General features: G+C 45.9%; 1 protein-coding gene and 1 long non-coding RNA gene across 5 annotated transcripts in view; one reads left to right on the top strand and one right to left on the bottom strand.

The window, feature by feature from the left end:
- Positions 1 to 16,555, bottom strand: part of LOXHD1 (lipoxygenase homology PLAT domains 1) — a 183,163-nt gene that overhangs the window by 39,462 nt on the left and 127,146 nt on the right. For 3 of the 4 annotated variants that reach the window (XM_077135558.1, XM_077135555.1, XM_077135556.1), the window contains 5 exons: positions 9,571 to 9,725; positions 5,667 to 5,876; positions 5,402 to 5,537; positions 3,205 to 3,413; positions 505 to 690 (listed from right to left, as the gene is read on the bottom strand). In XM_077135558.1, the coding sequence (XP_076991673.1) occupies positions 505 to 690; positions 3,205 to 3,413; positions 5,402 to 5,537; positions 5,667 to 5,876; positions 9,571 to 9,725 (896 nt within the window). Of the gene's footprint in view, positions 1 to 504; positions 691 to 3,204; positions 3,414 to 5,401; positions 5,538 to 5,666; positions 5,877 to 9,570; positions 9,726 to 16,555 lie in introns of those variants that run through there. The other variant, XM_077135557.1, reaches the window with a different exon arrangement.
- LOC143662112 (uncharacterized) overlaps positions 1 to 16,555 on the top strand; it is a 75,473-nt gene that overhangs the window by 35,798 nt on the left and 23,120 nt on the right. The gene's annotated exons all lie outside the window — the stretch shown is intronic.

Here is a 16,555-nt window from a genome sequence, read left to right as displayed (position 1 = left end):
GTAGACCCTGAACAGGAATACCAGGCTGCTGCCTTCCAGTCTTTTCTGGTTAAAGAGGGTCTCGTGTGGACAGCTGCTTGCTGCTCTGTGAGACCCAGAGGCTCACTTCATCTCAAATACCATCTTTCTCCATCATCATCTACTGGTGTTCATGGAACATCCTTTAGAGAATCATGACCCTGCAGGTCTGCATGGGTTGTTACCTTGCAAAACCCTTCATGGACTGCTCATCATCTCATTAGTTCTCACAAAGATCTTCCATGGAACAAGACGGGAAGCATCATTTTCATGTTGCATATGACACCAAGGTCCAGAGAAGTCAATGACTCACCCAAGGTTCCACAGCAACAAACCAGAAGTATTTGGTCTCCTGACTCCTAGCAAGCATGCTGGGCTGTAGCCCCTGCAACAGGTCTCCTGCTTCCCTTGCCTCCAACTCCCTTGCTGCTCCCTCCACCCTAATCTGCACTGCTGGGCAGTACCCACGCTCAGCATCCACCATACCTTCACCCCGATATTCACCACCACAGCATCTAAGAGGTCGAAGACACGGGAGGTGATGCCATCACCCCGGTCCTTGGCGAGCCAGTAGTTGCAGCACAATGTGTACTTGGTGCCCTGGGTGGGCACAGCCAAGCCCAGCTCCTCCACCAGCCAGCAGCTCTCAGGTGAGGCCCCATCATGGCCCAGCTGGGAGGGGACACCAGATGTGAGGATCTGGGCATATCTGGGAAGGAAGCCCTGCCTACTGTTTCCCACTCCCCTCTCTGCCTCCACACAGCCCATCCTTTTAATGTATGCTGTCTGCACTGACCCAAGTTATCCTTCATCTGGGAGACACGTAGCCTCACTCAGCACAAGCCAGCCATGGATGCTAGGCAGCATAAAGTATTCTCTAATGCTACTCTCTCCCCTGCTCCCCACCCTACCCAGGATGTTTAAGTCTCAAAGGGGTACAGAAAGGAATACTATTTAACACAAATTAATGAGCTTTGAACAATGAAATCTCAGTCATCCCAGTCCCTGGTAATGCTGCATGGGGCCAGGAGACCTTCCTGGATTCCCCCTAAGATGCCCTGGGCAGAGAGCTGACTACCCTTCACCCTGAGCCTCCCATCTCACCCCAATCCCCATGCACATTTTCTCCTCCAGCATCGTCTTGGGCTAAGCAGAAGGCCAGAATTCTCAAACAAAGCATAGTTCCAGATGACCCAGACAAGGGCTTTGGGGTGCTATATCTGGGCTCTTCCAAGAAATGCAGGTGTATTTAAAGATATGTCCATCTCCATGCAGAAATTCCAAACCCACCAGGGCAGAGAGCCTGGCAGGCAGGAGCTTTTCTTCCTGCACGTTTTCAGTACTCAGCACTGCGGTTGCATACAGTAGCACTCAATGCATGTCCACTTCCTCAGCAAGCCCAGGGTGAGTGCCTGACATGCTTTGGCATCATACTGGGGGCAGGGCCTGAAGAAATGAAGGTGGCTAGTCCTTCTCTCTGGGAGCTCACAGTCTCATGAAGAGAAAGAGGTTTAAATAATTAAAATATTAATAGGGCTTGGGGTAGCTCAGAGCAGCACATAGTCAGTCTGTGGGTGCAGAGGGAGCTTCTGGGGGAAAATCGGCTGCTACATTAAAACTTACAGGTGACATCTGAGATTGCCATGACAGATACCCCAGCCTGGGTGTTTATTGTCCCACAGTTTTGGAGGCTAGAGGTCTAAAATCAAGGCACTGGCAGGCATACTTTCTCTGATGTCTGTAGGCTTCTGGTGGTAGCTCACCAGCAATCCATAGCCCAGTCCCTGCCTCTGTCACACGGGTCATCTATCTCCTATCTCCTATTGACTCTCCAAATTTCCACTGCTCGGAAAGACTCTGGTCCTATTGGATTAAGGCGCCCCTCTGATTCAGTTTAGCTCCTCCTTAACTAATAACATCGTCAAAAGTTCTATTTACAAACATTCAGATTCATGAGACCAGGGCATAGGACTTGAACATGTCTTTGTGCAGGACAAGAGTCAATCCATGGCAGATGAGAAGGTGTCTCCCAAGTGGAGGTAGGTGGGGAGAAGTAGGCCAGCAGGAACAGAGGCTCTGTGCTGAGAACAGCGAGGTGTGGGTAGGATATGGGCTGTGGGTCATTACTGTTGGAGCAGAAGACCCAGGTGAGAAATGCTAAGTAATAGCTACCAGGGGTCAGATCAGGGACTCTTAGAAGTCACGTCAAAAAATTCAGCTTTTAGCTTTGGCAATACGGCCCCTTAGTCCAGGAAAAGACTGCAAGAGACCCATCCCCACAAGTTCTACACATGCCAGAGTGTAGCAGGCAGAACTCAAGGATGACTCCCAAGATTCATGCTTCCAGTGTATGCACCCTGAAAATCCTCTCTGTTGGAGTATGAGTAGGATTTGTGAACATGATGAGATTTCACTGCTGCAGCTGAGTTATGCTACATAGCAGAGGTGCAGGGATTTCACAGAGGTGAAAGCATTTTGCACATCTCTAACTGACTTTAAGTTCATCAAAAGGGAGATCATCTTGGGAGGGCCTGACCTGATCAGGTGAGCCCGTTCAAAAAAAGTCTAGAGTTCAGGGATGAAAGAAATCAGAAAGATTTGAAGCAACGGAGATGCTTTCCTGGTGGTCCAGAAAAATCAACTGCCCTTTCATGGAGAGGCCACATGGTGTCTAGCCAATGGGAGTGAGTGTCTCAGTCCTACAACCCCAAGGAACTGTATTCTGTCAACAACCCATGATCTTGGAAGAGGATCCTGAGCCTCTGATGAAAACAGTCTCAGCCAACAGTTTTATTTCAGCCCCATGAAATTCTGCATAGAGGACCCAGTTAATTCACAGCTGGAGTCCTGATCCCAGAAACTGAAATAATAAATTAGTGTTTTTGAAACTACTAAGATTGGGGCAATTTTTTACACAGCAATAGAAGACTAATGCAGAGGGTACCCCCTATTGAGTGGCTGGAAGGCTGGGGCCCAGAGGAGTGGTTGATTATCCAGGTCACACAGCTGGATGAAGCAGAAGCCAAGAGACCATCCCTACCCACCTGGCCTGGGTGGGACTTCAGATTGACACCTCTCCTCTCTTGCTACCCCCTCCCACCTGCAATGGCTAGTTCCAATCCTCCTGTGGTCATCCCTTTCTTCCCTGGGGATGGTCACCAACATGGGGTCCCATAAGGCCAGCACCTCTATTTTCTTGATGATGCCCACATCCAAGCCTGCGACATAGAACTCCTCTACTGAGCCACGGCTGAAGCCCTTCTTCCCCCCGGGGTGGTCTAGCCAGATGCGGTTACTGCGCTCGTCGTCCTCCCCATAGAGGATAATGAAGGCCCGACTGTTGGTGGCTGCATCCTTGTGCTTTCCGGTGGTAACCGACACATAGTAGGGGATAACTGCAAGAGACGACAGGGGCCAGCCTCAGTGCAGGCCAGTAGGAAAGGAGCATTGCCTTGGACGTGATCTCTGGAGGGCCCTGATCGCAGCTTCCTGCCTCAGAGGCAAAACGCAATGCAGCTCTCAGACCAACGCCTGATCTATGGTGAGCATGTATTCTCCGAGGAACAAGTTGGTAACTCCAAATGTGAAGGTCAAAGAGAGCATCCCAGACACGCGTTGGGAGTGCCAAGCTTCCCTTCAACCAGCTGCCTTCACTGAACTCAGACCTACCATGTGAAGAACAACAACCTCTCACTAAGTACAGGGATAACAATCCTGAAAAGCTCCCCATGGTCAGAGAACATGAGGTTGGCAAGATCAAGTTCTCACTGAAAGTAGGAGCATGGGAAAGAACTATAACAGAATGTATATATATAGTGACAAACAAAAATTCTAGAGGGATCAATTTTCAAAACAAAACAAATATATCAACATAAAAACCTGCTCACATAGTATGGCACAGACTTCTAGTTGCCCACCCAGTATCCATTCTCCCTGTGGCTAGGGGTGGCCATGATTTTTAAGCAGACGGTGGTGGTGGGCATTGGGTTGTTAGGTTTCTGGAGCAATCTCTTTTAAAGGGGCTGAACTGATTGCCAGGCATTTCCTTTTACCCCTTACTCTTCCATTTCATTTTGCTTAGAATGTGGATGTAATGGCTGGAGCTCTAGCAGTCATCTTGGAGCCACCAGCAACTTTCAGGATGGAAGTCACTTAAAGAGTCTCCAGAGTGAACTTAAGCTGAAGGAGCCTAGGTGCCTGACTTTGGAGGAGCTGCTTTATCAGTCTAAGACTGCTTATCTTTGAGCTTCTTTAGTGTGAAAGGAAAGAAACAAGCCCTAATTTATGTAAACTACTGTCTCCAGGTCTCTGTTACCAGCAATTACTAAGTGACATAAGTTGGAAACCCTACTCCTGGCTCAGCTTTCTCAATAGCTTGTGAGACATTGCCCTGGAAAAGTGGGTCTTATGTTATGCAAATTGTATCTTTTTGAGTTTCTCAAACCAGCCCTTTCTGTCTGGAATTACCTGCAGTGCTTTTTACACCTGCCAATGACCTTGTTTGAGCTTTACAAAGAAAGTCCCATTAGCCTTTCCACAGGTGATCTTAGGACTTCATTAGGGAAAGGCACTTCTTTGTGTGTTCTGTCATTTATTCACACACTGAGAAGGTAAAATGTGAACAAATGGACTCTCCCTGCCCTGCTCCACAGACCTACCATGGTGATCTCCTGGAAGAGAAGGTAGTGGTTATCATGCTCTTAGGTTGAAGATAACTGATAGAAAGACAGCACATTTAAATGTCCGGAAGACGAATACAAACCTGCCTTATCTCAAAAATCAGGTGGGCAAAATGAAGTTGGCAGAAGATTACAATACTGCTTTATGGAGGAGGAGAAAACGAAGCCAAGAGAGGTTGTGACTTGTCTAAGGTCCTGTTTTATTGTCAGAACCAGAAATAGTACCCAAGTCCCAAACAACCAGCTTGGAACTTCTTCACGCCACCCCGGCACACACCATGTGGTGCTTTAATTTAGCATGGATGAGCGTGCTTTGCATGATGTCTTATTGACATGCAGGGGATTGTCACCGTTGCTGTTGATTTATATTTGATGAGAACTGTTCTAGATTGTCTGGGCTGAACCTACATCCTGGGAGTCTGGATGAGGGCACAGTGTCTGATGACACCCTCCCGATGGTGGCTCAGTGGATTAAGAGCATATCACCGTAACTTCCATCATCTTCTGTTTCCTGGTCCATAATGGGGGCTAATCCCTGCCTTCTCAACTCACAGGATTGTTGTGGGGGTGAGTTTAGGCAGTACGTCAATAATACACTGTTAGACATAAGTCAGATGATGGTGAGGCGGAAGGACAACCAGCTGAAGAATAGTTCCAAAATATTTCCATGTGCCTTCTCCTCTGCAGAGCTTCTGATGGCTTACCTGGGCCCTCCTGGACATAGTGGATGAGGGGTCCAGTCACAGTGTCGATGTCCACATCAGCCATCTTGGAGCTCAGCGTGAGCTCCCAGAAGTCAGCGGGGCTGCTGCAGTTGCTGCTCCGGTCCCCAGTGTACTCCTGCCCGGAAAGCAGGACTCAGGCTCATGACAACCCTGGCACCTTCCCACACCCCTGAAGCCTCCCCGCAGGTGATGGGCCACAGTTGAGCCAGTGCCCCCATCCCCACCCAGATGTCCAGCATCACACCTTCTCGTAAAAGAGCCTCTCGAGCCGCCCATCCTCCTTCTTCAGGGACAGCCAGCGCCCACACAGGAACAGGAACTCATCCTCGTTGGTGTCGTTCCAGATCTCCACCTTCTCCACGTACCAGTCTGCGTACCACTTGGTGTTGTCATGGCGGAGCTTGATCTTGTAGATGACACCCAGGTCAGCTGCCTCGATGATGAAGGTGTCCGCCTGGGGAGTCCAGATGGGGGGGCCTGGGTAGGGGTCCCCATCCCAACCCACTGCAACCCCATCCATCCAGCACCTTCCAGCCACCTCAGTTGTTGGGCAAACTGCCCAGCTCAGGATCCTCTAGGCCATGATCCCCAGCTCACAGCGTTTGGTAATCCAAGGCCCTCCCTTCCCAAATGGCTCCCTTTGATCCTTCTCCTATGTGTGTGACACCATGGATGGAGAAAACTGCCTTCACCCATATTTCTCTTGGGGTGTTTGGAAGCTGGACTTTGATGAGCTGTGGGGGAGGGGGGAGGCGGGAAGCTAAAGGTCAAGGCCAATGACAGATGTGGGTCCTTGGCAATTCCTGATAACTGGACAGCCTTGGCTATATTGTAAGAAGAGTTCAGGTGCCATGCTGCAGGGTAAGAGCTATGGTGGAGCTGAATCTTCTGAATGCTGAGAAGTCTGGGAGGCTGGGGAGGGTGCTCAGAGATAAATGCAATGCTCTCTGCCCCAGCTCTCTCCGGCTCTCACAGGCCAGGGCAGGCAGAAAGGAGGAGAAGGGCAAACAGTCCAGGAGTGGGAGCAGCAAGGCTGGAGCAAGCACCTGTGCACTGACACAGACACAGGGCAAGGAAGACCTCTATAGGTGATGGCATTAAGCTGAAAATAGAGGGCTGTGACTTTCCAGGCAGCTGCAGTGGGTCAGTCTGTGGCCAAGGAAACTGCAGGTGAATGAATAGAAGCAGGTGGTACTTTGATGACAGCAAGCACTAGCCATGCAGCCCTGATGGGCCAGTGATTGACCGAGTTCACTGAAGCAAAAAAATGGGCACTCTCTCTAACACAGCAATTCCACTTCTTTGCATCTGTCCTGGGAAACACCTTCATCTGTGTTCAAGAATATTTATTTTTTGCAAGATAATTTTTATAGTGAAAAACTTGAAGCCAATGAGATGTCCACCATCCTCAAATTAGTATTTGGGGAAATTTTAATTAAACTGTGACAAAGTATGTGTGTGGTGGTTATAAAGAACAAGCCAGCTCCATCTATTCTATATATCCTGGCATAGATTTCTAAGGCAGTCTATTGAATGCCAAAGGCAAATTGAGGAATCCTTTATATAGTATGATGCCTTTTATGTAAAAAATTAAAGCCACAAAGCAACATTACGCATTTTCTATGGTCACATGTACATGTAGATGCAGAGAAAAGGTTTGGAAAGATACAGAGACAGGAAAGAGTGTGGTGCACTGTGGAAACTAGGATCTAATGGTCTGTCGAACTCATTCCAGAGAGGTGGATGCCGTGCAGGTTTGCAAATTCTGTGAAGGGTCCAGGCTGGACACGAGGTCTGAGGAACCCCTAGAGGGTTTTAAATGAGGGAGGGACTCCATCTGCTTAGGACACGTTAACTGAGGAAGGCATGAAGATGGATTGGATTGCAGGTCTGATGTTCAGGAGACCAGGTTGGTTCAATCATCAAGCTGAGATAAGGAAGAACTGAGTGGTGGGGGAGCCAACTCAGCTGAGCCGAGAGTGATTTAGAAGGGAGGCTGGCAAAGACCTGGCAATTGACCAGATGTGTATGGGGAGGGGATACTGGCAGGGAGAGAGATGTCAAGGATGACTCCTGGGTTCTGGAGCAAATGATGAGAGAACTGGAAGGTTGTAGATGCTGAGCAGTGAAATGAAGTCCACATATATAGTCAGTGATGAGCCAGAAGTAGTCCAAACCAGAGGAAAGGAGGAGAAGGTGTGGGGCAGAACAGGGTCAAGAAGATTTTTCTTGCAATTCAACAATCACTAAGAGGGAAAGAATTCTGAAACTGAACACAGGGAAGAATGGATGCTGTCACTTCATTTATAGTTTCATTAATTTACTCACTCAACAAGTATTTCCCGAGTCCCTGATCTTTGCCAGGCCCTGTGGGTATAACAGTGAACCCTGATCTATCAGCTGTATGGGCCTCACCGTCTTATGATGCATTTACCAGTGAATACTTCATTGATGCCTGGTAAATGGGGAGAGGGAGCCCTCCCAAACAGGTCAGTTCCCAGAACATTTAAATGAATTAAATGTTTTAATTCATTTAATTTTCACAATAATTCAATATATTCTGTGTATATTATGGTGGGGAGAAACTGAGACACAGAGGTGTTAGGTAACTAGCCCAAGATCACACAGCTAATAAGTATCAGAGTCAGGACCTGAACCCAAGTGAAACAGCTCCAGTTTTCTGGGCATCTGACCAAGGCACGGTACTGCCACATCTCACAGTGGTATACGTGGGCGAGCCTGACAATCACATCCCTAGCACAGAGTGAGGGACATCAGGGGAGTCACCTGCCTTGCTGGCATTCCATTTTCCCAACTGGAAAGAGGAGGATGGGTCCTGTCCTAGCAACCTTACCAGGGTGGTATGTGTGTATTTTATTACCTCTCCCTGACACAAAGTGCTCCTACATTGCTAGTCCCCTTGTTCAGTCCAGGGGCCCAATTAGCAGTCACATTCTGGTCCCACCTCAGAGGCAGGTGAACTTAAGTTGAGAGGTAAGTGTTGCATCTTTGGGTGGGTGGGGGAGCCCATGGGTCAGAGACCTGACTCCTGGGGACCTCAAGCCAAGGATGGGCACTTTCCATACGGCCCAGCCCATAGGCTTCCACCAGCTGCAGACTTATGTGGATGACACCACCCGCCTTGTCCCGGGGATAATTTCCTTTTCACCAGCGGCAAGTGGTTCAGAGCTAAGGCTCATGTCTGACCCAGGGTCAGGCTTAAGGAGATACTTAATGAATACCTGTTGGTTGATGCAAGAAAATCTCCCGTACATATCACGATAGACAAGACCACAGCTGTGGATGAATGGAGAGAAGGAGGCAAGGCTGAAGAGCAAGTGAAGGGGGGAGGTGAGGGAGAGGAACTGAGGGGAGAGAAGCCGAGGGGGTGAGAAGGAACCTTGTGAGGCCTCGCTGCAGGAGATCTCTTCCCTTTTGTAAATTCAGAGTATGTCAGAAGGGGAAGGGACACTGACACCAGCAAGTCATGTGATTTGCAAGCCTACTTAAAGCCATAGAACCCTTTGCTTATCAGAGGGCTTACCTGGCACTCCAACAGACTGATCACAGTGGATCCACAAGGTAGGAGAGGGGCACCCGTCTGTTTCCCACCCCCTGGTGGCTCCCGAGAGCCTCTGTGCCATACAGGATTCTGCCACAGTTTAGTCGATCCGTGTCCAACCTCTCAACGTACAGATGAGGGAGCTGAGGCCAGGGAAGTCCAACCAGATAAGCAGGGGACGGCAGATCTAGGTCTCCACACTCCCAGTCCAAGCCTCTGTGTGTGCAGTGCTGCTACTCTGCAGTGCTTACCTCCACGTTCATGCAGTACCCACTATGAACTGGTTTTCTGAAAATGGCCCATTCCACGCAGCCCACAACTCAGGCTTTCACACAGGCCTCTTGCTAGCCCAAGCGCTACCTTCTGTTCCACCCCCACGTCTGACCCGGAACAGGAGATGTGCTGAGGCTGAGAGAGTGGAAAGAGCCACTCTTGCAGGTGGACAGGATAAGGGTAAAAACCCAAATGGGGGTGTATGTCACCCCACCCAGTTCCTGAACCAGGGAGCAAGAAGAGCTGGCCTCCAAATAACCAGACCTGGGGAAGAGTAAGGGGTGGGGGGTAAACTCAGTGAGCCCATCCATACCGTGCCTTTTTCAAACTTGTTGGTGCGATTCTCTGACTTGCCAAGGTACCGCTCCCCGGTATCTCCCAGGTCTCCATAGATGGTGATGTAGACCTTGGCATCTGTCCCAGCCCCAGGAATGTTCCCTGTGAAGATCTGCACTGAGTACAGCACAACTGGGTGGGCAGGCAGGCAGGCAGTAGGATAGCCATATTGTAGACAGACAGACAGATGGACAGACAAAGAGAAGAAAAGAATGAAATGCTTTAGGATTTGGGGAACTGGATTTGCAGGAGGCATTACGTTTTTGGCCAAGGTGTAAAGGAGTTAGTGTCTTCCTTCTGTTTACTCAATTCTCACCCTTTGGTAAAAGTCTACGGGGGCTCACCAATGAGAAGTTTGTTCACTGGATCTGGACACAGGTTGGCTCTAAGAGACCCCAAGGTGAGGACTTTCTGAGAACCTCTCAAACCATCCCATAGAGAGCCACCTACAGAGTCCAGGGGGAAATACTTGGAAACTGCCTGAAATGTTTTTCCGCATTGTGACCACTAAATCTGCCAAGACACACTGACAATAACATGCCTTCCCATTTGAGGGTTGACTGGTGTTAATGCCCAACTCTTCTAAATAGTTATGCAGAAAATCCAATAATTTTGAAATAGTCTTTTTTCCCCCTAGCATCCATCTCTTTACTTTTCATTTATTCCACAACTCACGGGCATCCAGCACTTCCCCCCATCACCACAGGGAAATGCTTCTCACCAAAGCCAGAGTCTACTACCCCTCCTTCATTTCAGCCCCAGATTAGGGGAAGGGCTCAGTAAATACTGGTGTAACAGTTATTAAAAATTCTTAATGAAAATAAAAATAACTGGGTGTCTCATCTGTGTTTATGTTTTGCTTCTGTGGACTTATCAAGGAAGAATAAAGCCTCTCCTTTCCCAACCTCTGCCCCAGGAAGGAGCAGCAAGTCTTGTGTTTTCATTAAGCCTAAGGATTTTTACCCCCTCTCCCTATTCTTCTATCCAAAGAACTTTTGAGTTTCAGGTCAAGGAAGGAGGGATTGATTGAGCTGGATTAAGTCCTAATGTGAGGGATGGAAGCTGAAGCTTTGAGGCAAAGGGGCAGAAATGGCCAAAGCAGGAGAAAGGTTAATTTCCTCCTTCCTGGGAGGGGGTGAGGACCAAGCATTTCCATAGGTGGCAAAGAACCCTCACTGCACACTGAGACCCCATAGGGAGATGACTGCCATCAAGCTTATTTGGGGGCCCCAAATAAGGAAGTTTCAAGCACAAGGGCCAGGTTCTTCCTATGAGTGCCAGGACCCTTATAAGATCCTAGAAAAGGTATTTCCCCCTCCCTGCAGTGACTGAGATTGTCATTCTTACTAAATCTTGCAAGTGGACATAAAACCAGATTTAATTAAATTTAGAAAAATAAGGTAATGTGAATTACTCATACCCAAGGTTATGGAACACATTCACTCCCACAAAATTGTTACTACCATTTTCATCATTTCCCCTTGGTTCCTCCTTCACTTCTGCCTTTCTGGATGCTCCTTATGGCGTAGCTGGAAGGGCTCCTAACCTTCTGCCCACCTTTCCGATGCTGATGTTGTCTGGTTCCATCTACCCCATCAGGTCTTATTCTACATCCCCTGGACACTGGCTTCCTTGAAAATCTAGTGGACAAGATTGAGGGAGAGTTTGTGATCTTGCGGTCCAGTCGAAGAAGAGATGTTCACTATGTGACAGGTGTGCAGTTTGGAAGCACAGGAGAGAGCTGGGATGGAGATGCAGACTCTGGCCACTGCCCTCTAGATTGTCAAGGAAGCCAGTGTCCAGGGGATGTAGGATAAGACCTGAAGGGGTAGATGCAACCAGACAACATCAGCCTGGGAGAGGTGGGCAGAAGGTTAGGAACCCCTCAAGCTATGCCATAAGGAGCATCCAGAAACGCCCAAGTGGAGGAGGAACCAAAGGAAAATGAAGAAAATGGTAGTGACAATTTTGTGGGAGTGAATGTGTTCCATAACATTGGGTATGAGTAATTCACATTACCTTATTTTTCTAAATTTAATTAAATCTGGTTTTATGTCCACTTGCAAGAGTTTGTAAGAATGTAAGCTTCAGCTTCCATCCCTCCCCCTTGGATTTGACCCAACTCAATCCCTCTTTCCTTGACCTGAAACTCAAATTGTTCTTTGGATAGAAGAACAGGGAGAGGGGGTAAAAGTCCTTAGGCTTCACGAAAACACAACTGAACTCTACCCCCTCCAGCATCCCCCCTTTCCAAACCTTCTCTCCACCCATCCTCCTTGGCTCAGTAGGTCCTCCAAACACCCTGTTCTCCAAACCAACTTGACACAGCATGAGAACTGATTGTCAGAGACCTGCTTGCCAGGCCCCACGCCATGCCAAGGGCAGGAACCAGGAACCAGGCACACTTGTCCCCTCCCCTAACCACACATAACTCTGTGCAGAATCTAACCATCATTTTATGTGTGGAATTAATAAGCAAAATCTTCTCTTTGTTGTTTGAAAGATTTAACATTTCCCAAGTCTGTCTGGCTAATACTGACATGGTAACATTCAGAATCTACTCACAATCTGGACACAACAGTTTGTTGTCCCCCTCCTCCCATTTTTTTTTTTTTTTTTTTTTTTTGCCTCACTCATTTCCTAGTTGTGCCTTCAGCCCTGCTTCAGACTTGGGCTTGGTTGTGAGACAATCACAGGGATGGGGGCCCCCATAGGAGGCAGGTCTTTGGAACTCTTGTCCCAGGATGGAGTGCTGTGTCACTAGGGGCTGTTATTAAGTAGCCTTCTTAAGGCCCCTCCATACCCCTTGGTTTCTCCAGCCCTTTGGGAATTAAGAAAACTGATTCAGCTTCTGTGCTGAGCAATGCAGTTGTGCAGTCAGATATGGCTATTTCTGGATCCTCCTCCCTTCCCATCCCACCCAGGCTCCAGCTCATCAGTGGAGAGGTGTTTCCCTAGAAACATCACCAAGCACAGAGCGGGTTTGGTGGCCTATTATTAATATAGAGTGGCCCCATTGTGCCACTGGGACAGCTTTCCAGGACATCTTTTGGGACCCAAGTACAAGAGAGAATTATGTGCCAGATTTAATGGAAAGAAAATTAAGAGAAGGGAACACAGGTAGAGAAAGGCACATTATTGAGGCAGTATTTTTTTTTAACCTCTGGGTGGCAACTCAGAGTAAAGGAACATTAGAGATAAAGCTGTTTTACTTCCCATTACAAAAAGGGAAAACAATTATCTTATCACCTCATTAGGCAGTAAAGGCCTAATAACCTCCCAACCCCATACTCTGCTCCATATAGGGCTTGGATTCCTGGGTTTTAGTCCAGTTTTTCCAAGAGGGCAGGACAACAAATTTAGGCGGGATTTCCAAGCTCCCAGAGCATCCCCGATCTGTGCAGACTGCTGCCTTGAAGAGAGCCAGCATATATATCATCAGCAGTAGAAAGTCTGTTCTTTTTTAACAAGTAAATTTGATTTTTGAAACTGCTAAGCCTTGTTGAGCACTGAACAGCTGGTAAATAACATAGGGAAGAACGTGACCAATGTCATCGCTGGGCAAAACAGACTTTGTCAGATGTCATCAAAATGGCAATGTAAGACACCCACTGAAAAAAACATCTCCAGAGATTCAGGGAATAAGAGGACAAATTCTACTTGTTAAGAACTCTGGAGGATGGCAGTGACTGGAGGAGGACTCCACCAATGCTGAACTGAAGAAAGAGGAAAATATCAGGTGGGAAACTTCCATCCCAGATGTGTCAGTCCTCTTCCCCTTTCTGTGTAACTTGGAATTTGCCCAGAGACATCAGCCTGGCTCCCTCCCACTGGGAAACAGACTATAGAGGAACTTATAGCAAGTTAGAACCCCAAGTATATTCAGACACAGGGACCAAAGTCCACAGAGACCCAGGATGGAACACAAGTCACTGAGGAGTGTTTCATTTCCCAGGGGAAAATAAAAAGGAGAGAGTGACCATGGTAGAACAGCAGCTACCAAGAGGGCACCCACTCAGTCCAGTTACATTGGTTGGACCAACTAAAGGCAAAATGGACTTTTCTGGAGTGACCCGCCTGTGTGAATTGACCCCATCTGGCTTCCCAGGGTGGGATACCCTATTAGGGAAGAAATCAGAGGCAGAAAAGCCTCACAGAGGAAAGAGAGTGGGGCGAAACTAAACTGCTGTAAGACAGAAGAGTCCCAAAACTGAAAAGTATAAGGAAAATGAGGCACGGAGTAAGGGAGAGAATTTAAACAAATCATAGGATCTGGGGGAAAAATTCTGCACAACAACAAACAGAACACACCAAGATTCCTGGAGAAGGAATACAGGAGAGGAAGCTTTCTCCTAGAGGTGAAACACTTACATAAAAAGTAAATCTTAAAAATTATACCACATGTCCAGGGCAAGAATCAGATGAAGGAGAGCTGAGAAAATCTGCTCAGTTAAATACGTTCTATTCTAAAGGTACAGAATAAGTTGGACCAAATGTCAAAGAAGAGCCATAACACAAAGCCAATCAACAATAAAACCCTAGACAAGAGGGAGAAACTGACCTTCAGAATTAACTCATCATGACAATCAGATGCCTAGACATCAGCAAAAAATTATAAGCCACACAACACAGTCAAGGGAACAAACTAAAAGTTCAGAAGAGATAGCATTTGGAACAACTAATCAAAGAAGTCAAAGTAGTTCAAACAAATCTAAATTAATTCAAGGAGATGATGGAAAACATGCAAAAAGAGATAAAGGATATTAAGAAGAACTGTGTGAGCATAAAAAAGAATTTTAGGGTATAAACAGCAATATAATAGAAATTATGGGGATGAAAGGCAGAATAGTAGAGATTAAAAATACACTAGAGGCAAGCAACAGAAGATTTGAACAGGCAGAAGAAATAATCATCAAACTAGAAAACAAGGCAATCGAAATCATATAGTCAGAAGAATGGATAGAAAAAAGAATAGAAAAAATTGAGCAGTGTTCAGAGATTTAAGTGACAGCATGAAGTGCACAAATATGTGTGTCATGAGTGTCCAAGAAAGAAAAGAGAAGGGAAAAGGGGCAAAAAGAATATATAAGGAAATAGTAGCCGAATATTTACCAACTCTTATGAAAGATACATATATATATCCAAGAAGTACCACATACTCCAAAGAGAACAAATCCTAATAGACCTACTCCAAGACACACATTAATCAGAATGTCAAAGCCAAAGATAGAGAATTCTGAAAGCAGCAAGATGCGTCACATGCACGGGATCCTTACTAAGTCTAGGTGCTGACTTCACATCAGCAAACATGGAGCTGAGAAGGCAGCGGTATGGTATATTTAAGGTACTGAAAGATAAAAATTGCCAACCCAAAATCATTTATCAAGCAAAACTGTCCTTCAAATACGAGGGCGAGTGTAAAATATTCACAGATAAATGGAAACTGAGAGTTCATCAACACAAATCATGCTGAAGAAGACTTAGCAAAGGGAATCTGCAGGTTGAACGGAAAAGACAGGAGGCAGGGGCTTGGAGTAGTCTGAAGAAATGAAGACTTGGAGAACAAGTATGCTATTGAAGCTAAGTTGGTATCTTTTCAAATTATTAGGTTATAGATGTAGGTTGTGCAATATAAACCCCAGAGTAACCACAAAGAAAGTATTTTAAAAAAATACAGAAACAGAAATGAGAAAGAGATCACTCAGATACATCATAAAAAATCCACTATATAGAAAAGGAGTTGGCAATAAAGGAAAACAGAAGCAAAAATTTTTTAAAAAGACATAAAAACAAAGGACAGAATGGCTAAAGAAAGTACTGCCTCTATAGCAATAACACTGAATGTTAATGGATTAAACTTCCCAATCAAATGACAGAGATTGTCAGAGTGGATAAAAAATCATAATTCAACTATATATTGTTTACAAGAGACTCACTTTAGACCCCAAATATATGTAAGTTGAAAGTGAAAGGTTGGAAAAAGATATTCCATGCAAATAGTAACCAAAAAAAAAAAAAAGAGCTGGGGCAGCTATACTAATATCGGACAAAAAAGACTTTAAGTATTATAAGAGACAAAGAAAGACACTATATGTTAATAAGAGGGCCAATCCATAAGGAAGAAATAGAAATCATAACCTTTTATGCATCTAACCAGGGTGCCCTAAATACATGAGGCCAATACTGGTAAAACTGAAGGGAGAAATAAACACCTCTACAATAATAGTTGGGGACTTCAACACACCACTCTCATCAATAGGTAAAACATCTAATCAGAAGATCAATAAGGAGACAGAGAACTTGAATAATATGATACATGAACTAGACCTAACAGACATATACAGAATATTGTGCCCCCAAAACAGCAAGATACACATTCTTCTCAAGCGCATATGGATCATTCTCCAGGATAGACCACATGCTGCATTACAAAACAAGCCTCAATAAATTTAAAAAGACTGAAATCATACTAAAGCATCTTCTTGGACCATAATTAAATGAAGCTGGAAATCAATAACAGGCAAAAAACAGGAAAATTCACAAGTATATGGAAGTTAAATAACACACTCAAACAATCAGTGGGTCAAAGAAGAATTTGCAAGGAAAATCAGTAAATATATTGAGATGAATGAAAATAAGAACACAGCATATCAAAACCTATGGGATGCAGTGAAGGCAGTGCTGAGAGAAGCTTTATAGCCTGACACTTACATTAAAAAAGAACTCAAATCAAAGCCCTAACTGCACATCTGAAGGCACTTGAAAGAGAACAGCAAACCAAACCCAAAGCAAGCAGAAGGAAAGAAACAACAAAGATTAGAGCAGAAATAAATGAAATTGGGAATAAAAAAGCAATAGAGAGAATTAACAAAACCAAAAGTTGGTTCTTTGAAAAGATCAATAAAATTGGCAAACCTTTAGCAAGACTGACACCCATAAAAATACGAGAAGACTCAAATAAA

This window comes from Tamandua tetradactyla, chromosome 18, assembly GCF_023851605.1.
Source record: "Tamandua tetradactyla isolate mTamTet1 chromosome 18, mTamTet1.pri, whole genome shotgun sequence".
Lineage (NCBI taxonomy): Eukaryota > Metazoa > Chordata > Mammalia > Pilosa > Myrmecophagidae > Tamandua > Tamandua tetradactyla.
The sequence above is the reverse complement of the archived record's forward strand: the minus strand, read 5'-3'. Positions and strand labels throughout refer to the sequence as shown.